The sequence below is a fragment of the Phasianus colchicus genome, chromosome 6 (assembly GCF_987193195.1).
Source record: "Phasianus colchicus chromosome 6, bPhaCol1.hap1.1, whole genome shotgun sequence".
Lineage (NCBI taxonomy): Eukaryota > Metazoa > Chordata > Aves > Galliformes > Phasianidae > Phasianus > Phasianus colchicus.
The window spans coordinates 36794449-36816445 of record NC_143441.1 but is presented as its reverse complement, the minus strand read 5'-3'; the positions used below and the strand labels follow the sequence as shown (position 1 = coordinate 36816445).

At 45.4% G+C, this 21997-nt stretch overlaps 1 protein-coding gene and 1 long non-coding RNA gene across 7 annotated transcripts in view; one reads left to right on the top strand and one right to left on the bottom strand.

The window, feature by feature from the left end:
• Positions 1-1034: 1034 nt before the first annotated feature.
• Positions 1035-14907, bottom strand: LOC149917538 (uncharacterized). Its single transcript, XR_016467823.1, has 3 exons — positions 12348-14907; positions 5596-6087; positions 1035-1230 (listed from the first exon to the last, which is right to left on the bottom strand). It is a non-coding gene; the product is annotated as an uncharacterized LOC149917538 (long non-coding RNA).
• A 1735-nt stretch (positions 14908-16642) lies between these two features.
• Positions 16643-21997, top strand: part of ARHGAP21 (Rho GTPase activating protein 21) — a 116752-nt gene continuing 111397 nt past the window's right edge. For 2 of the 6 annotated variants that reach the window (XR_004169908.2, XM_031614321.2), the window contains exons 1-2: positions 16673-16959; positions 17771-18083. Coding sequence is in view for 5 of the 6 variants with exons in the window: in XM_031614321.2 (XP_031470181.2) it covers positions 18009-18083 (75 nt within the window). In the remaining variant the exon portion in view is untranslated. Of the gene's footprint in view, positions 16960-17770; positions 18084-18103; positions 18711-21997 lie in introns of those variants that run through there. The other 4 variants (XM_090142962.1, XM_090142959.1, XM_031614320.2 and 1 more) reach the window with 4 other exon arrangements.

Below are 21997 nucleotides of genomic sequence, written 5' to 3'. Positions count from 1 at the left end.
TCTGTATCTATTTTCTTTTCAAAAAGTTAAACCCGAGCTCTAACTTGCCATTGCTCAGTCTTTTCTCATTCCTGAGAGCTCGACTGGAGCCCAGCCAGACCAGGCCACCGGGCACCTCATGATGTCCTGTGTTGTAGAAAGTCAAAATGTGTAAGGGTACCATATTAAAACCTTAAAATCTGTCCACACAGTTCATAGTGTCACAGGCCATGCTGGTTATACCACTTGTTTTTCCTGTGGCTGTCAGCAGGTTAGTAATGAGTACTCATGACTATGAATCCTCTTGACTTGGTTATTCAGACAATGGCCAAGGTATGAGTGGCCAAATCTATTTAATGACCCACTGAAAGGGGGAATCTGCCTTGGAAATATTTAAGAAATAAGCTTGGGTCCAACACACATCTGCATTCCTCTCTTTGTGCACTTCTCTTCTAAAGGACTGGGTGATAACTGCAGATCTGGAGAATGAGAAAGAATGGAACATGAGCTTATGGGGAATTCCACCTGTCTGTGGATGGCGTGGGAAGGAAAGACTAATGAAAGAGTAGAGAAATAAATTGGAAAAAAAAAACTGACAGAAGAAAAAGAGATATAAGAAATAGGGGAAGACAGGAAGAAGGAAAAGACATTGAAAAATCAGACTGCGATAAAAAAAAAAAAAAAGTGAGGGGGAAAAAAGCTAAGAAATGATAGAAAACTAATTTTTAAACAGTCATTGCAAAAGGTCATCTATAGCAAGAGAGGACATTTGAATTAAACATCTAAAAATCAAATCTAAATATCTTGTGTGGTTTAAAATTTATCTCTTGATTTGGATGTCTCTGGCCAAGGTCTATCTCTTTGGTGTTATCTGAATTGAGTGAGTGGAAAGAAGATTCTGCTGTCTCCAGACAAATTCATCCAATTTCTACCACTAGCACGTCACATAACAACAATAACTTTACACTTAGGTCACAGAGATATGCCAGAGTATCTCCTTTTGCACCTCACTGCAGTCCAGATGGGCGGGAATGCAATGCAGTTTCCTGGGAACAGACGCGCCTGAGCCCATAACAACTGGTTTTTGTCCCACATAATATCTGAATGTTTTTACATTCTCAGTTGTGTTCAAGTGGCAAGCACCTGGAGCTTGTGCACATGCTGTTTGAGCAGCTCTTGATAAAGTCAGCACTACAAAATTAGTTGTTATCCATGATACAATGTTCTGTTGCTGTCTCCTTGATGGATTCACTGTGAAAGAAAAAAATGCATGTTTACAGGTGCAAGGAGCAAGGCTTTCCAAGGATAGTTTAGTCCCTCCTACCTGCCCCTGACCTCAGCTGCCTACCCAGGTGCTCTCTCCTTGCTGTGATCTGCTCCTTGAGCAGCATATCTACAATCATTGCTTGTGGTGCTTTCTTCACTTCTGATTTCTGTCTACCTTGATTTGGCTTCTGTCCCTTCTGCTCCAGCATCCCTAGCTCACGACTCCCACAAAATTCAAAACTGGAGGTAAGATGTATGTTTCATTTTAATTTTAAACTGTTACTTCTAAAACTCTGGTATTTTAAAGACAGGAGCTTGCGAGGGAAGGAGAGGAATAGTTCATCTCATCTCTCTCAGCAGCCTTCTTATGACTAAAGCTAACAAGGAACAGCCTGTTCTATTGATGCTGCACTGCAACCCAAGCTTCCGGAAGCCCAGTTATCTCTTAAGGGCCTCATAAAAGCCTCTATTGATTTCCTTCTAGCTAATACTACTGTTCCCTTCTCTGATCTGTCTCCTACTTTCAAGAGATTTGATCAAGTTACTCTTCGTGCTTTCATTTCACTTCCACAGATCTATTTCAGCTTCTCCATCTTTAAACTTTCTTACAAAATATTACAGAATCTTTGTTCTCTTTCCAGCATTTTCCGAACACTCAAGAAAGCTGTTTTCAGTCACCTTTTCTTCTCTCTCTGTACTTGGTCCCTGAAGAATCTCACCACAAATAACATTTCAACAGCTTTCCCCATGCTTATGATTCACCAGTCTTTCTACTTCAGATTTGCCATATTTTTTTCTGAGCTAAAATTTTGATTTGTCTTTCTGGCATTAATTACAGTGTTACTGTCTGGTATTTCCTAAGTTGAGTTAAAGCAGCACCCACACGGAGATATTTTTGGTAATCTTTTCTTAACACCACTCCACTAAACACATTTTTCTGCAAGTCTTTGGTTTCTTATACTCCCTTATTATAGATAACTGGTGTTGCTTTCCCACATCAGTTACTCCCACCTCATGTAATGTGTTCCCATAGTCCTGACACAGGTAGGAAGGAGGTGGTGGGATGTGGGGTCACCAGTCATCGTACCTTAGAAGACCTGAGCAGGTCTCAGCCGGGTTTGCTGAATAGAAGTAGATTAAGTCTTGAAAACATCCTCTAAGAGTAATTTATCCCATCCTTTGCTCATATTTTTGATTTGTCTCTGCATTTGAAAAAACTGAATAATATGGAATCAAGCCTACTGGATTTTTCTAAAGACAACCGTATCCAACTGTGAAGGTGTAAGCACAAAGGAGAGGGGCTGACTGTTCAGCACCGACCAATGGGGAATTATTGTGAGTAATGAGATTAAACCGAACAAAGGAAAACCACTGAAGGCTGAACATCAGGAAAACATCCTGGCTGTGTCTATCAGACCATGGACCAATTTCCCATGGGAAGCGGTAGAAACTCCATCTCTTGAGTCATTTAAAAATAGACCAGATAAATCACTGCAAAACACAGGGCTGGGAACAACCCAGATGGAACTGGATAGGGATGAACTAGGTGGTTTTGAAAGGCTGTTTTGGTCTCAGTTTCTCTTATTCTGAAATTAAATATTCTGCCTTGTTTAGGGTCTGTTCACAGAAGGCTGCCAACCCCACAGCTGTGCTGTGTTCTCCTCCTCACTGTCAGGCTGAAATGTTGATGTGACTGATCGTTTTTTTCATGCCATGTGAGTGCTACAGCTTGAGGTTGCGGGTGTTCCTAGCAGACGCTCCCATGGACCCAGGTCCTCCTCATAGTGCAGACCTGCGTGTGTCCATCATAAGAGTTTTCTGCCAAAAATCTCCTTTGTTTCGCACTGACTCCTCACTATTTCCTCTACCATGCACCCTGCTGGGCTGAGATCCCCTAGATGGCAGAACTGAAGCAATTTAAAATGTGAAATTTTATACAGCCTTGTGGTAACAGCAACTGTCATAACCTACAAACGTCTCTAGAGCTGCTTGCTAGAAACAAGGTCTGCTGTCATGGTTCACGTGAAAGGCAGACCAGATCCATGTGCAAGTCAGTGAAGGTAGGATTTGGCCCCAGGAGTATATTATCATCATCCATATATTATTCAAGTTTCCAGTTCTCAAGAATGCAGGCCAAGAAAACAGTCCCTAATCCATCTACACCAACTTTTTTGCGAAAACAAAAACAAATAACTACAACAAAAAAGTGTGTATATAGTTGTGTAAAAACTTGGAAAAGCAATGAACGTGATGACAGGAGTCGGAGAAGCTACAAATGACCTTCTTGTCCATTTACACTATTCAAACCCTTTGTTATGTAAACCTACAGGTTATCCAATTAGGAGTGGTTAGTCCACAGTTTCTCTTTTCTTTTGTACACACATATTTCCTACTAACTGAGGTCTGCTGCATTGCATTATTGTTGGACTGAAGAACTGAAGAAAGCTGAACCCAAATGGGGTCACATTTTGAGGATTTCTTGTGACTAAAATTTTGCATATAGCTTTCTGCAAGTTTAAGGATGTGATAAAAACTACTTCTGTTATCTCTAGAACTGTTCCCATTTTCTACAGTTTCCAGAAGAGGACAACAGGTCAGGGACTTTTTTTTGTGTTGTTTTCAGCTGAGCGATTTCATGCAGAATGTTCTCTCTGGCAGAAGGATTTAGTTTTTGAACTCTTGTTAGATTGCCACGAGATGCCTGAGAATTTCCCATCTTACAGTCAAAGACAAAGCAAATAAACTGATCATGGCTGTGGTGGATATACAGGGGGAAAAATGAAATGACCTGGGAAACAAGAAGATCGAGCGGAATCATTTTGAGTCTCCTTTTCTTACTTATCAGAATGTGTAAGTTTAGATGAGTAATGCAATTCAGATCAGGAACTGAAAGCAGAACATGGCAAAATATTTTATTTGTGTTGGTAAAAGTTACCTTTTACCAACTTTCTTAGCTTTGAATTTGTACAGCTTCATACTTCATCCCTAGAGATTCTTCTTTATATCAGTAATTCTGAATGCTTGCAGCAATTCTTTTACTAACGATTTCCTTACCACTCCTGTTACAGCCTTCCATTATTTTCATCCCTTGTTTGGTAAGAGTTCTAATATTTCTGATTTCCCACTCACCTTTGGTTGTTTTCATTCATTTCACGTTTACCTTACCTGTATTTTCAGCTTTTGTTTCCTCCCTTAATGACTTTTATGTCTTATCTTTATAATTCCTCTGTATCTTTTTTTTTTTTTTTTTTTTTTTTCCCGTGGTGCAGTTTTGCAGTATCAAATGCTCATGTTGCAAAATTTCCCTCATATAAAGATCAACAAAAAGTTAGCTGGAAGTCATTCGTATTTCATTATATTTGGCAATGAGCAGTGCAGCTTTTAAAGAGCCTCCACCCTACAGCTGCATCTCATCATTGATCCATTTAAATGCACTAATCTAGCCAAAACCCAAATGTTTCCCATTACAACCTGTCTCTAAGTGACATCTATGTACTAGTTTAGAAGTAGATCTTCCTAACAGGACTACTTTGGAGGTACAACAGGAAAAGATATTCTTCTGGTTCAGCACTAAACACTCGCATGCTTTTACACTGAAATAAGGATGGAGCTGTGTATTCCCATCCAGCTACACAGTGGATGAAATACACATTGAAAGCGTTGCTTGCTGAATACCAATTCAGTAATTATGGGCTATGTGTATGACCAGTCACGTGGCTAGAAACCAGCTCCTATATTTGTAGGGATTTCTCCACAGAAATAGAAAATCATGAAAAGCTCCAAAGTCTGTAAATAACATAGGATGGAACATCTAATGTGCTACTGGTATTGTTAAGACCTCTGGGGATCTTTAGGGGTGACCATACCACAGTAGTTTCGTGAGAGCAGTAATGAGTCGTGGTGGCCCTGAGGGTAGTACAAAAATGTGTGAGAGGACTTGTTGGTTTGCTTGACTTTCCTCTACTTTTTCTGCCCCCTGGACTCTTCCCTGGTGAGGCCACATCTGGAGTACCGTGTCCAAATCTGGGCTCCTCATTTCAAGAAAGATGGGAAGCTTCTAGAGAGCCCAGTGGAGGGACACAAAAATGGTTAGGTGCCTGGAGCATCTCCTGCTGTGATTCTGTGTCTTCCTTGACATGACTATACTCCTGTAAATCCTAATCAAGATGGAAAGTGTACTTCAGAAACAGAAGTGGGTTTTGCACGTACTGAGACACAGTAGGATTTGGATGCCAATCTCAAAGAAAGATGAAAAAGTGTTTTCTTACAATTGAGCAGAAAAAAAACCCAGCATATTCAATACTATACTCATTATTTCATATACATAATTGTTAAAATAATGATAAATACCCCTTTCAGATAGGCCTTCATTCCTCATTCCACCATCACATGGAGAATTTCAGGAGCCGCAGGACACCTCAGCAGTCCCTGTCATGGCAGGATGTGAGTATGGAGCGAGTGGGCAGCTGCCATTTTGGTTCCCAGGAATGCGTGGCAGTCTATTTCTTGACACCAAAGCAAGTAGATAAAGGAGGATCCACAGTGAGATATGCAAAGACTTAGGAGAGCTTTGCAGGACCTGACACCAGTGATCCACATAGGCCTTACCAAGTTCCCTCAGCGTCCATTGGAATATGATGGTTTCTCCAGCTGGCCTTTCCTACTTCCAAAAGCTTGTTTTAGAGGGGTCTCTGAATCATGATTTCTCCCGTGTGCACAGAACTAAATCCATCTTTGACCCCACTGGCACTTCTTTTTCACAACATCTTTTCTTCACCTTTAAATCACATCTGTAGTCAACGGCACCTTCAACATCTGGTGTACCTTCCAATACGCTCATCCCTATGGAAGAGATATTGTTAAAACTCTGAGCTGTATGCACTTCATAAATTAATATCATAACTGTGATAAATGTAGCAGTTCTTGGACTTTGCTGGCAGCACCAGGAGAGTAACTGCACTGGTATGAGTTCAAGTCACGCCCAAAGGCTGTCCTACAGCCACAAGGACTGGAAAACAATCTGTTGTTGGTTCTCAGTTTCAGTTATACAGAAGGGATGGAACTCCAGTTACCACATTGTTCAGCAGTGAACAAGATAAGCTGTTATCCACTCCTTGCTACAGAATAATTTAGAGAATATCTGTACTGCAAATCTTTCCAATGTGCTGTTGTACCTAACAGATCTCTGATGAACAACAACAACAACAAAATAAAAACAGTCCTTGGGAAAGTATATACTGTGAAAAGACAAGATTTGAGTTCAGCTTTAATGCATTTGGCACAGTGTACAATGCTAAACTCCTCACCTCTGTAGAGGTCAGTTATATCACTACTCAATATTTTAGTTTTCTCTGGGTTTGTGTATGTCAGTTGTGCAATGGATTTTCTAATTACTTCTTACACCAGTGGACACCACTGCTCAATTCTTTATTACTATCAAATGGGTCCAATTTCGGTATCAATAACTATGACGTGTATCAGGCAGATTGTTTCCAGGGTCACAACCAGCCCTGGCATCCTCTGCAACAGACTGCTAAGTTCTGTAACATGATGGATAAAACTAAACTGAAAATCAATATTCTCTTTTATAGAAGCTTTCAAAATACTAGCCCTGGTGCTCTGTTTAGAATGAAAAGCCTACCTTACTAAAAGCAAAGCTCCATAATGCCGATGCTCTAGAACAGTCATACTGTCACTCTCATGCTGCAGAACAGCATTACAATTTATGAAGTGATAAGCCAAAGAAATAGGAAATACCTAATTAATGTAATTGAAATGTCTCATTTAAAATGCTCAGCTAACAGCAATGCTATGAGGAGAAAATTTCCCCTACACATTTGGATGAAAGCCTTAATGTTAACATGTCATGCTTATTTCTTAATATAGAAGTAATTAGTACTTGTATATGTAGAGCAGAGTTGCACAGCACTCCACTGCTACCCATCAGAAGGATGCTGTTTTACATACAGGGATAAAGCATTACGTTTATTGTACTTCTCTCAGTATGAAGGTGGAAGAAGATGGGCTAATAATAACTCATTACAGATAGAGAAGTCCAAGATCTCCCAACAGTCAGTGAGGAGAAACAAGAACCCTAAAGCTGATACAACTCCTTTTAAAAAGAGTGTGTGAACGCATCAGCTTCTGTGTCTTCATTGACTATTGAGAGAGCCCAGGAAATGAGCTCAGTGCCATAAACTATTTATAAGTGGGTGAAATCAGGTGTTGTGGATACTGCCCTTGGTCTCTAGTGCACTTGGAGCAGAGAGCACCAGGCATGCAGAAAAATTTATTTGCTGTGGAGTGTTAGAAATTAGTGCTATTAGGCTCGCTTCAGCCAGATTCGTAGAGATATGTTTGCACTTGTTGTGCACAAGAACACCCCGTTCTTGGTTTTAAGAGCACGCTAAACTAAAGGTGAATGAGACATTTAATTTTGCAAAGAGACTACCCAGTATGTGCTCTACTAATCTGTCAATATTTTCAATATTTCAGCAGTGCTCCTGCTCTGAATTGGAACCAAAAGCAAGTATGTTCATTAAGAGCCAGAAGGACGGAGGGAGTGAGAGCCACTTAATTAAAACATTTCCAGCCAGTACTCTGAAGAACTTTTAGATTCTGCACATATCCTATGCGCAGTCAATGGAAATTGCATGAGCAGAGGATGAAAAGACTTGGAATATAAAATGAGCAAAATCTACAAAAGACTAGACCACAAGAACAAAGCCCTGACATTTGTCTGAGAGGAACCAAGCTTTTTAGTGTCTAGCTGGACCTGCTGGCTATTGAAGAGTGGCACGTGAGCCCCAACACAGCCTCAAGCTATCTACGGGTCTGCTCTGTAGTGGATGCCACATGTGGCAGTATTAAGGTGCTTCAGCAATGCTCTGTATGGGATGCTTTGATCTCCTCATCCAGCAGTGCCCAGCTCCCTGCAGCAGGCTTTCCTCTGGCCAGGCCTGTTGTTCCTCTGCCCAGTTTGAGCACAGAGTAGCAGAAAAGGTCAGAGGGGCAAAGAAAGTGGTTTGTCATTCTCTAGCTTTGAGGATCTGTGTAAAGCCATGTCCAGCTGTGTTCACGTGTCAGGGAGGACTTCATCAGTCCAGCCAGCTGTGAAATAACCTTCTGGATCCAGGTGCAGCTAAAGGAGCAGCTGCCTGAGATAGTTGTTTTCAGAGGACGGCACATGGGCCATCCTTTACCAGTAATACAAGCAGCGCACCTGACTCTTTGCCCCCATCTTTGTTCTTGTACAAACAATTTTTTTTCATTATCAAGAGTGTGATCCTCTGAGCTGGAATCACAGAACATCCTGCAGCAGGGAAAGCCAAAAGATGACTGCTGCAGAGTTTCCACTCGGTTCATCCCCTTCGCTACAGCAGGAACTGTTGGAAGGGGACTAGAGCTGTGCACAGCTGTTATTTACCTCTGTTTTGAAATGCTCGAAGTTGCAATAATCTGTTTATTTTTCTTTAACTCTTTCGTGCTTTGGGGACATCACACATTTCAAAAGGCCACGTTGCTAAACTTTAAGAAAATTATTGGCAAAGCTGTAGCAACTGTTACTTTGTAAAAGAAATCAATAAATAAAGGAAAGCAGATTAAATAAACATAGAAGCTATCAGAAAAGCAAAAAAAATCTTAGTGAACAGAGAAGTTTGACAAATGATGGCTGGTGCAAATCTTTGCTTTTTCTCTGGCTTTCATCAAGGTTCCTCTAACACGTAACGATGTTTCCAGAAGAGAAGTCCTGGCACAACCCCAGGTGATGGGGAGGTTGGTCCTGCAGCCGGTACTGCAGGTCTGGAGGAAAGCAGACAGGAGTAGAGCATACCAACAGGAGATTTTTCCTCCTGGGTTTCTTTTGTATATTATCCAGACCCAGTTATTAAGTTTAATTAACCTCACAGAAGTTGTATAGCGCTTGTGGCCTGTAACTCAGGCAACTCTACAGTCCTGAAATCTGACAGTCCAACCCCAAATGAGTACCAGAAAAGGCCATTCCAACTGCACCAAAAAGACAAAACCCTGTCCTTAGATTTTTTGGGGGAAAAATGCTTTGCGTTACTGCACTCAGAGTTTGTTATGTATTTTGCTGAGGGCTTAAGGACCGCCTTGAGAATTAAATTAACTTGGACGATTTCTCCTTGCCTCTCTTGTAATGTTTTGGTCTAATCCTGCAAATGACCTTTGTGTGGATATGGAATCCACATGGAGCTGTTTGGAGACTGGTGCATGCGAAACAGCCCAGTGCTGCACTGAAGAATTTGAGTATATCTAATGAGTTTAAATATTTGGCTGCTGCTTTCTTCTGGGAAAGCAGTTCTGAAATGAACATCTGAGAGTGTCCCAGCAGAAGACTGGGCTGAAAACTCTCTGCAAATGTGGCTTTGTTTCTTAGCTCATTGCTTTCATTTTGACTTCTCACTGCGTTATGTTATTGCTGATCAGATTTCAGGATCAAATTTTGCCATTCTTAACAGGGAAAAAATGAAGGAGGGTGCTAATAATTAATTTAGTCACACTGGAAATATGTTACATTCAATGCTTTCTCCACTTTCTTTTTTATATACTGCCATTTGCATAGGCAGTCAACACTGCTTGTTTAAAGTAAATGACCACATTTTCCCCTTGGATGCAATAATTGCCGTGGCTTGATTTCTGCTTTTTTTGTGTGCTGTTGTTTTTTTTTTTTCCCCCAGTACAGGTAGGTGAGGCATTTGGAGCCTGACCACAGCTCCAGGTGTTGCTCGTGCTCACAGTTGTCTCTGATGGTCCTTAAAAGTAGAACAGTCACTCATTACATAGCATGTCTAACTCTGATCAGCCAGCATCTACTGTTGAAACTGACAATTGTTCAAAGGGTTTGTAAAAGACATAAAGAAAATAAAGTCCAATATTTTCTTCTGCCTTAAAGCAGCACTCACAGACAGTCCTGTCTCTGAAAGCTGCATGCAGCTTTCTAGGGAAATTATAAGACTTCTTCCAAGAAGCTACAGTGACAATTTTGCTCTGTTAAAATACCAAACATATTACTGGAAAATTCTCACTAAACTGACATAAATACAATCTGACCTTCCCACTTCTTTGTTTTGGTTTTTTCTTTGAGGAGGTGGAGAGGGGGTGGGAAGGGGGTGCATACTTTCCTGGATACTGTCTCCCCATTTTCTATCTCAGTATTTAAAAGCTAAAATAGGAAAATAGGTGGTGGGAAAGCGGAGAGGAGAGGAGAGGAGAGGAGAGGAGAGGAGAGGAGAGGAGAGGAGAGGAGAGGAGAGGAGAGGAGAGGAGAGGAGAGGAGAGGAGAGGAGAGGAGAGGAGAGGAGAGGAGAGGAGAGGAGAGGAGAGGAGAGGAGAGGAGAGGAGAGGAGAGGAGAGGAGAGGAGAGGAGAGGAGAGGAGAGGAAAGGAATATCACTTTCAGAGTCCCCATAAATAGTAATCAGCTTACAGGTTTAGAGACCTTCTGGCCTTTAGATGCCTCCTGCTGTCCCAGAGAGCATCTCCTGTGTCTGTTCAGTGAAAAGAGAGCTGAGCAGCAGTCAGTTTAAGTAGCAGCACATGGAGTCAGGTTTAAAGGTACCTGGTTCCTACGAAGTATCTGTATTCTGATGAGCTCAAAGTGAAGTAAAAGTTCTTTGGACAGAGTGGACAAAAGAAGAAAGCAGCAACTTTGGGTGGAGCATGTCATTGTTGGAAGGAGGGAGGGTTCTAATGAGTTTAATATATTCCTATGATATAAATGTGTTATTTTTCCTTCTGATCTTGAATGCCTGAAAGCTATCTTGATCCAGCCTTATCTATAGAGGAAGACCTGTCCAACCGCAGGGCTCAGCAGGAAGTGGTCACACCTTCTGAGGGAAGGTGTGGACAGTCAGAAGAAAAACAAGAGGAGCAGTCTGAATTTTGGAGACGGCTGTTCACGCCTCTGGGCTACTCCAGCACAGTTTCACCAATCAGCAGATCAAGCTGCTGCTGATGTGATAAAGCAAGGACAGAGTGATAACACCATGCATTCGATTCATCACCAGCTACTTCCACCTCAATTGTCAGTTAAGTAGTTAAACTAAACATTGCAAAAAAATGGGGCTGATTTATCACCTCTCAGCAGACAGCAGAGATCCAAACACAGAGCTGTCATTTCAGCAGAGGGGCTAAGGTAACAAAAATTGTCTTTTCACTTCTTCCACCATTTGAGCACTCAAAACTTTTCTGTCATGGCCAATTTTAAATAGATTGGATATTTATTATCTTGAACTCTTTTAAACTCTGTGTGTGTGTGTGGGAGGGGATGGTTTTAAGGGAAAAAGCTGCACATCTAATAGTCCCTGTTGGTTTTCTAAAACAAGTTAACATTGTTAACGAAGTGAATAAAGCCGCAACAGAACTGAGGCTGATGACTTTATCGGTTAGACACTGGCTCCTCTAATTTAAAACAAATGAAAGAACACACATAGCTTAAGTGAATGCAGAAAGATGAGAGTGATTTTCTTCCCTTAGCTCTTTAGAAAATTATGAAGTCTTGTTGTAAACAACATGCATGGTGTTTTGCTATTCCACAGTGACAGAGTCCAACAGCAAAATGTGAAAAACAAGAGTTTTGCTTTGCTTATGGTTTCAGCATTTTTCAGTAGCTTTTCATTGCTAGGAACCAGAGATAAAAGTAAAGTGAGTTCTGCTGGGCTCCTCCTAGTCATAATCTGCTTGCTCAAATTTTGCACTGCAACGAATTCCCCTGGGCACACTGAATTATCCTAGAGTTTGTTTTTGTCTCTGGCTGGATGATGGTAAATTCCTGCAGGCTTGAACAAGGTCATACTTCACAGAGTACCAAGTTTGCTTTTAGTGAATGACTGAAGCTTACTGCTGTAAAAGGTGCGCATCAGCCTGCTTGGGCTCAGGCTGGCAGCCTCTGGGTCCAGTTTGAGGAGACTGTACCTAGGCACATGCAGCAGCATTAAGAAGTACCTGGGGGTGAATTCACAGCATACCAGAAACTTTCCACCATCTCTGAATTGGACACGTGTCTCCTGGAAGAATAAGCCCCCTCACCACTTGGTCATACTTGCTCCGAGGAGAAATGAAATAGCACAAGCCTCTTACCTGCTCACAGCCTCCTTTCTGCCTGGTGACACATCAGTGATGCTGGCCAGGAGGAACAATCACCTCTCTGTGAAGTCCTGACTTCTCTTTGTGCCTCAGACATTGTCACCTGAACTGCGTGATGAGCAGCATCCTGACAGTGACAGCTCTCTCTCACACCTCAACTTTGTGATCTGAGAAGATGATACCGAAGATGTGGGGAGCTGAGATGCTGCTTCTCATAGGGCAGCTAGCTGGTTCCCAAAGTAGACAACTGCCAGAAGACAAATGGCTAAAAACCCAACAGTGTAAGGACTAGATTTTTGACGTCCATACAAGCCATAATGATACTCTCAAGCCCACAAAGCATTTTGAGAACAAACAGTTCATTGCCCCCTCTTCCAAACTCTGACCTGTGCACAGGCACATTCTTCTGTCACTGCAGTCACGTCATACCTCCTATTTGAAAAAGATGTGGAAGCCATATGCACACACACACACACTGATTGGAACAGGCCGCCCAGGGAGGTGGTGGACTCACAGTCCCTGGAGGTGTTCACAAAACGTGGAGATGTGGCACTGAGGGATAGGTTTAGTGGGCACGGTGGGGATGAGTTGGTGGTTAGCAGGTGATCCTAGTGGTCTTTTCCAACCTTAATGGTTCTATGATTTTGTGATTCTCCTTTGAGGAGAACATGAAGGGCCAGGGAGCAACAGTCATGCGTAGCCTGGATAAAAAATCTCTCTCTTGTGTAGCAGTGAAATACAAGGTCCAGAGAAAAGCCTGACCCTAGACGATGATGTCTGGCAAAGCACCTCTCCCCTGTCATTGCACAGCTAGTATAGGAGGAGACAACTTGACCATTTCTATATCATTTCAGGTCAGGACACCCAGCCCATCATTCATTCTGTGGGGAAAGTTCTGTAGCCTTGTGCTGTTACAGGAAAGAAGCTGAGGTATCCTCAAAGCAGGGGTTAGAATTGTCCTGGAAAAGGATAGAAAACAAAGCCAGGGATATCAGCTCCTGGCAGCTTCTGCACAGAAGGTGGCTGCCCCTTCCCATGTCACAGTGCCAGAGACACAGGTCTTGAGAGCACAGCCAGAAATATTCCACACACAGCCTCACTAAGCACACCTAGTAGTCATTTTCACTTCACGGTCCTGAACCTGCCATGCATTTATGTAGTATCACACCCAAGCTGGCTCATTGCTTCAAGTCATTTACAGCCATGACAGGGGAAGGCAACAGGCCGTGTTGCCCACCAGAGTGGTTAGCTTAGTGGTAGTGGATATTTTGAGGACATACGAATCAGCACTGACACTTCTGCTCTTACAAAGCACTTCTCTCTTCCTTGCCTGCATTCAGCAAGCCTGGTGATGCTGGTTCTGATCTGCTTCAGTGCCCAGGCACTCTCAGGGCACTGCACTTCCCCTTTGTTTAACCCAGTGCTTGTCCTCAGGCTTGCCCTGTAGCTGCTCTGCACATCTCATTACTCATGGGCACTGCTAGTAATCATCCTTTTGTCCCAGACTGGAGCCCATGCAATTGATTTTTTGCCATGCCTTCAGTATATTGAACCTTACCATCCTCAAGATATACACCCCCCCACATATCTTCAGCAACCTCTGTGGCTTTCCGGCTGGAAAATGTGTTCTCCTCACAACTTCATCTAGGCAGAGATTTTACCAGGAAGCTAAGTCAGGCAGAATACAGCATGCGCTCAAAATGGGACTACTTCTAGCAGGGTGCAGCTGGTAGAGACAGCATCACTGAAGCTTCGTGATGCCAAAACCTTCTCTTACTATGGGCCCAGTGGCAGGTTTGGCTGCAATTCTTCTTGGCAGTGCTCTGGAGCACTTTGAAAGCATCAGCATCCAGGGCCAAGTGAGGTAGGTGTGATCTCTTGTGGAGAGAAGATTGAAGTAAAAGCAGGGAGGCACTTTGGTCAGAGTTCAGCGCACACATGGGAGCCAAGACGTAGGCATGGCAGCAATGGGATTGATCTCTGCAGCCAGAGGGGAGGCCATAGGGAAGTCCACAGAGGGAGAGGGGAATTTTATGATACAATTACTAAGAAAACACCCATCACCAATAGTATCCAGGAAGAATAGAGTGCCAGTGCTGGGTGGAAAACATCCCTGTATCACGGCTGAAACACAGGTATCTTAATGCAGAAATCCATAAAGCAAATGCAGACAATGGTCAGATTGTTGCGTAGCTCCAGCCACGGCTTCATAGAAGGCTTTCACTTGTCTAGGAAGGCACTGCAGTATCCCAGAAAGATCAGTTAATGAAAAATGCGTGCATCATTTTGACCTGCTGTTCTGGGGAGAATCTAATGAATCATCCCCACATAGGGCACCAGACAATATCTCTGGGATATGGAAGCTGTTGTACTGATGCCAGTTGGTGCCCTGACTATGCGCTGAAAAAGCCCACAGCCAGGATGCAGTGCTCACACACACTTTGTGGAGTTAGCAGCAGTCTGAAACAGGGAAGTCACAGGGGTGTCCACATTCAGCCTGAACTGCTCAGGGTAGACCCTGACTATAAGATTTAGGTAGATGGGGTCTGTAGTAGGAAGCATTACTGGAAGGATCACCTCAAGAGCTCCCACAGGTGACAGTTTCAGAGACCAAATGTGTCTAATTGCTTAGAACAAAATCTTTTCCCACTCATTTTTCCAAACCCAGGCCATTTAAACTCTGATTTTTTCCTATTGGACTCCTCACTTTCCAATCTTCCCCCTCCCAGCACAGAATACCCAGTGTTTACTGTTATCTCCCACTACTGCCTATCTAATCTACCCTACCAGGTACTCCACAGTAATCTAATCTAAGAAGTCCTGTAAGAAATCTGCTCTCACTTTAGCTTCTGTTTCTCTCCACTTGTGTTTTTCTCTATAGCAGGGCTATAGAAGAGACAGTTCCCTGCTCGAGCATCTCAGGTCTGGCACGTCATGGCCAGTCATGGCAGGCTGCAACCTGGTGAGAAAAGAGCGGGCCTTCAGGATGGCTGGGACAACAAAACTGCTTGGGCAGCAAGTTGTGTTACAGCCTCGTTTTTGTGTCATCACTCACCCAGCAGAACTGGCACAAGAGAATGACTGCAATGTAGGCCCAGCTCTGCCCACCTGAAGCGAACTGGCAGACTTTCTACCCAAGTGGCTCAGGTGCTCCCAGAGACGACCACACCAGCTCTCCTGTGGGGATGATACTCTTTAGCAAGGAGTGATAATAAACAGTAGGATGGTGCTAACACTTTAAGCTGCTGCAGCTGTCTGCTAACAGAGTATGTGTCAACACCTTCAGACTGGAAGGTGAGAAAGTGAAATTACAGCTCTCAGTTACCCTAATTCTGCTTTTGCAACCTCTTTTATTAAATCGCTTTCAAAGGGGGCTGAGAGACTCTGAGATATGGTTTGTACACTATGGAGCTGAGAATGCGCACGTCTCTGAGAGCTTGCCTCCTTCTGTAAGTTTTGTTGTAACGATGACACCATATTTAGCATGAAAAATTACAGCAGCCTTATGCACGAAAGTCCTACAGATATCCCAGCCCTCTAAGCAAAAAGATCTGCCACAAAAATAGAAATCTGGGATTAAAGGGAAGAAAATGAAGTACATACAGTTTAATGAGGATTTAGCACAGCAAATATTCTTTTGATAACTGTGCTAATATAAGCCTCCAAGAGTTAATAATAAGATCTGTTCCCTTGGCCTCGCCATGAAACAATGTGTGATTCTGGGATCACATCTCCCCCTGCGATATTTTTGCCTCACTGTTACGTTTTGAACACTAAAGCTTGAGAAGTTGATTGGCAGTGTAAGAAAAGAAAAAATGGGAGATTTGTCACTGTATTGATGTAGCTCTGGTGATATAAATAGAGACTCACCAGATACTAAATGACTGCTCAGATAGTCTATTCATGTTTCAATCCGAGACATTTTATAAATCTGACAACTTTCTGCACGGATATTAGTTATGATGCTAATTTAGATTTGGAGCGGTACTGCGGTTCCCAGAGGAGAAGCGGTGATTACAAATACATGGAACTTATTTAATATACATAATAGATTTCCAATGATGTTCTGCAGATTGACACAATGACTGCAGCGCAGGGAGCAGCACGCAGCCAAGCACACCACTACAGCTCTCGGTTTCGTTCGGGAACAGCTTCTAAACAGGAAAAGTACCCCAACCGTTCCCCTTCTTCACTCTTTAAAAAATCTCCAGAGGTTTTAACTCCGGTCCTTTCGACTTTTGACATCCGTGGATTGAATTTTAAGTTTGCGCGGGGGCTGGATGGCAAATAAATCTTAAATGTTGTGTGACGACGAGAAACGAGAGGGAGTTGGCCAGGCTCGTCCCGAGCCGCCTCCCGCAGGCACCCGCCGGCCTGACCCCGTCCGAGCGCGGGCAGCCAGGTGCGCGGCGGGGCCGGCAGCAGAGCCCGGCGTCCTCCGCGAGGGCGGAAAGGCGGCGATTACCGCCGCGCGGAGCCTCCCGCTGGGAAGGCTGAGCGGGGGAGAGGGAGCCGGCTCCCGCGCCGTCCGTGTCGTCTGCGAGGCGGGTGGATTTTCGGAGGGAACAGAAACCGCCGGCTCGTGGGCGGAGGACGAGAGCTCCGGGTACGTCTCGTCGGCACCGCGGGGCAGAGGGGCCCGAAGCCCGCCGCCACCGAGCGAGAGGGGCGGCGGTACGGCGGGGCGGGGCGGGGGTCTTTCCCGCGCGGGGGTCCGCGGGAGGGGCGGCGGCACCTCCCCCCTCGCCGCGGAGCGAGGCCGGTGCCCAGGTGGCCGGCAGCGCGGCGGGCGCAGCTGGCGCCGCCTGATGGCCCCCGGGCGGGGGCAGGGCCGGGCCGGGCGGCCGCTGGCTGCCGCGCTCGGGTGGAGCGGCGCGGAGGCCCGAGGGAGGGGCGGCGGGCGGGGCGCGGTGGTCTGATCGCCGGCGGCGCCGGGGGGGGGGAGGGAGGGCGGCGCTGCCTGGGAGCGGGGAACAAAAGCTCGGCTTCGGCGGCGCGGGGCCGCGCTCTTTTGTTGCCGCTTTCTCGGCGGAGCGGGCTCGCCGGCGGCCCGCCCCGCCGCTGGCACAGCCCAGGGCTGCGGGACAGGCGGCGGCCCCCGGCTCCCGCCCGCCCCTCGCGAGTCGATCAAAGTTGGGCCGGCCCGGAGCCGCCGGCGGTCCCGGCCCCGCCGCTCCTCTGCCTCCCGCCGCCCGTCCCCGCCCCGCTCCGTTCCCCGTCCCGCTCCGCGTGCGGCCGGGCGGCAGCAGCACGGGCGCCGCCCGCCCCCGCCTCCCTCTCCTCCCCGCGGCCGGGGCTCGGGATAGGAGGAGTTGGAGGAAGAGGAAGATGACGAGCGGGCGCGATTAGCCCAACGAGGGACGGGTGGCGGCGGCTCCGCGCCGGGACTGACACCTCCGCTCTCTCTCCCGCTCCAGCCATGAAGGCGGGCGCCGGGGAGCGCCGCTGAAGCCCGGCCCGGCCGCTGCCCCATGGCCGCTGCGTGACGGGGGCCGAGCCCGCACCCCCGGCGGGGCCGCCCCGGGATCGGCGTCGTCGTCGCGACCGCCGCGCTGGGTGTGTGCGAGCGGCTCCGGCGCTGCTTCCCCGCTCCTTTCCCCTCCTCGATGCGGGCTCCAGAGGATTTGCACCTCCTTCGTAACCGGGAATGAAATAATGGCGACTCGGTGGGCAGCGGGGCCACCCGGCGGAGATGGAGACACCGAGCCCCCCCCGGGCGGCGGCGGCCAGGTAGGAGCGTACGGGCGCGGGGCCGGGCGGCCGCCTCCCGCCGCGGGGAACGGCTTGGCTGGAGCGGGCTTAATGGCCGCCCCCTCTACTCCCTCCTCCCGCCCGCCCTCCCTCTCTCTCTTCCTGCCCCGGAGTTGCTGGGAGTTGGACGCTGGGAGCGGTGTGGGGCTGCGGCTCCCGCCCCGGCGCTCGGGCTGCTCGGCGGGGCGGCCCCGGCCCTTCCCGTCCCCCTGGTCGTTCGGCCGCCCCCGCGCCCAGCCCGGCCCCGGGATCCGCCGCGGCTCCGTCCCCGCCGGCAGCGGGGTGCGGCTTCGTCCTCCCCGCGGCGATAAGCGCGAACCCGGCGCTTCGTAGTGGGAACGTCGGCCTGTGCGCGGCCTGCGACCGGCGTTAAACGCGTTCTTAGCCGTGGTATTTGTTGCTGGAATGCTTCTCTGTGAGTTTAAAAACTTGCTGGCGTGCCCCGTGGTGTCACCGTGCGTGCTGGGACAAGCAGCCCTTCGTCTGTAATGTGGAGCTGTATCCGGTGATTCCCTGTGCGCTCCCTGTTAACAGCGGTAAACGTCCGCGGAACGACTGACTTCGGACCAACAAAACATGCAGCAGCTTCAGCCGAGCTGTCCCAAGGTCTGCCTCAAACTTTGCTCACAAAGACGAACTTCTGTGTTGTTTCTGAGCTGAGGCGCAAGGCTGTGAAATGGGCATCTTTTATGTAGAGTTGCCTTTTGTGTGCTGGGACTGAACTGCAGCAGGCTGATACTGAACATAGGGAGTTGGGAAAGGGAAGTTGGTTTTGAAGCTGGCAGGTTTTAGTCTGCTGCTATCCTCAGTTCACCTTTTTGCCTTGATTTAAAGTGCCACATATGGTGGTGTAAGATTTTCCTCACTGCCGTTGCGGTTTCTTAAAGCAGGTGGGTTAGGTGAGGACAAAATAGGAGATTTAAGTAAAAGCAGAAGATGGTAAGCTTTCAGACTTGGTGATAAACTGTTAATTAGTATGTGGATTTTGTGTTATTATTGACGTCCTTTTCTGAACTGAAAACTGGGCATTTTTGGAGAATGTATCCCTTGGTACTATTCGTGTGAGGTATGAAGAGGGAAGCAGCCACATGCTGAAGTGTTAAAGTGAAAATCTGCTTTTTATTTCTGTCGAGTCTGTTGGTCTCTTGGCTCTGGCTCTCCTCTCCTAATCCACCTCTCCTTCCTGGTAAGCCCTGATGAGACCCCTGGCACTTCTGCAGCTCCTTGTCTTAAAGCTAACCAATGGGTGTGGGATTGTAAAATGGGCTGTGCTGCCTGGTGTTTTGCCCTGTATTTTGGTGTTGCAGTTAAATGTTAGCTGCTAAGAAGGCAGGTTCCTACCCTGATAATTGTACACTGATGATGCCTTAATCACAACAGGCCTGACATAATCTTTGCTTGAATGGAGATGGCCCTTGTGAATGGCTAATCAAGGTTGCAGTGCTTTCTCAGGCACGTTAGCATATGTATTCCTACATGGTTTAAAGTACAATTTATTTCCTTATTCTTCTATTTCTTTCATAGAATGGTGTGAAAGACCAAGAGAGAATGAGAGTTGTGATCTTCTGAGCCTGTGATCTACTGTCTGGGTTCAGCTGATGAACAGTTACTGTGCCGAGTGCTGGCGTGCTGTATGTGAACAGTCTAACTGAAATAGGATGTGTATGGGGCAGTGAGGACATAATTTCTCTAGGGAAAAAAAAAAATTAGGAAATGTTTTTAATGAAATTACTGTTTAAATAAAGAAACTCAAACCAAAACTGTTGAATTTGCTAAGAAGTTGATGGGGGTTTTATGGTGTGCTAATGCTGGCATTAAAGGTATTAGCATTTTGGGGGAGTGATTTATGTTTTTGGGACACTGTCTTCCATATGTTGCTCACATTGTAATGCAATATTAACTCAAGCCCGTGTAATGTTTAGCCATTGACCTGCAAGTGCAGCAAGTTGTTGTGAGGAAGAGCCCAGGCACAGCCTGTGTTCATTATGGGTGAGGCAGCTGCAGCAGAAGTTAGGATTTTCAGTTTTTCAGAGGTTTTGAAAGCACACAGCTATAAGCATCAGGGTTTAGTGAGACACCAGCTGGACAAGGGAAGGGAACTTGTGAGCAAGAAACTCTTGCTTCTGTTATCTTTGCATACAGAGATGGGCAAAGTGCAGACATATGGTTTGACTTCTTTACTTAGTGCATATTGTGGGGTAGATAATTTCTTTTTGTTTGGCTGCCTATTTATTCTGATATTGTGTTCAATTTTCGTCTTGCTTTACCATGATTTCTGTTTTTCACTTTTCTTTTTCCCTTTTGCCTTGACATTGTACCTGATGGTCTCTCTCACTCTGGAGCTCTGCACCGAAATGATTGTTGAGAACAAAGATTATGCATTCAGGCTTGCAGTGCCTGTTCAAAGGGACAGATCACGTATTCTGGGCTCTTGGGGGAGTTGGCAGAGAGGGCCAGGGACTCTCAGGGCTGTTTGCCATTCTTTTTGAAATCTGACACACATTTGCAAATGGAAACAAGAATTGCCGAGCTTATGTTCATAAGGACAGATAAGTGAAAGTGTGCTTTCTCTTGCTTTTAGATTATTAAGTGTATGCTATCTCCATTTTGTCAGGTTGTAGCCGTGTTTTGCTGTAGAGATTAAGCCCTGCTGGGTTACAGGCAGTACTGCCTTAGTCACAACATCACATTTACAGGCTTGTCCAGATTCAAGGCTGGCGCTGGCTTCTTTGTTAGTGTAAATATGAACTCCCTTTCTCTGCCTACTACTTTGCACCACAAAGTGATTTTTTTTTTTTTAAGTAAATGCTGTTTGCAGTAAATCTACATTAAAAAAAATTAAAAAATATTAAAATGTAGGATTGAAAAAATATAACTGTGGCCTTTGTGGCTTTAAAAGGCAAACTTTATGGTAAAGCATTGTTTCCTCAACTGATGAATTCTAATAAAATTACTTATCAATAAATTTTGAGAGTTTTTGATACTTTTTCTGTTGGCACTCATTTGAGCATGTTTCTTTTTTTTTTTTAATTGGAAATATCTAATACTTTACTGCAAAGAAATTTGGAGTGTTTTTTTCTGAACAGCTGGATTGTTAGGAATAGACCATCTTTAGGAATTCCAGGGAGTTTCTGTATTGGTCAAATAGTTAGGAGGTGCATTTCCAAAGACTGCAATAAAAGCAAAGTTAGCTGCTTTGGTATTTTCAGAAGTTCAGTATTTGTGGTGACAAACACAGGGGGAAGATAAGTTCTACGATATTTTTCCTCTAATACCTTATCAGAGGGAGCACAACTGCAATAAGCTGGACAGGTGAGGAACCAGAGAAGGGCAATGATGACAGCCAGAATAGAAAATGACTGGCATTTTCATGAACAATAACTAGTGGACTGTTTACTATTATACCAGACTAGTTGGGGTGACATTATTAAGAGTGCTGACACCCAGGTGTTTGTGTCTCTAGTGTAGAAGCACAAGCACTGGAGGGCTGTACTTAGATATGTGCAGACTGACACGCAGTAATTACACCTGTAAATGTGTGAGCTGCTCTGGAACTCTATCTGTGGAGACCAGAACCTTTTCTATGTGTAGAGGCAGAACTGTAATGTAAAGAAGCTTAAATGTAATGTAACAACTAAAAATTAGTGAAAGGCATTTGTAAGATTTCGTATGTAAACTAATACACCGTACTAGAAAGAAGACATATTGTTAGCAGTGGCTGTTAGTTGTGTTCCAGAGAACTCTGCACAAATACTGTATCAAGGGAGAATAGATTTAATACAGATACCAGATAGAGTTACCAGGAAGAGCGGTCATCTTAACTATTCAAAAACATTGAGTCAAAGCCTGTTTGTTCATGCAAGCCTGACGCTGGCTGCTGCTCATATTTATGT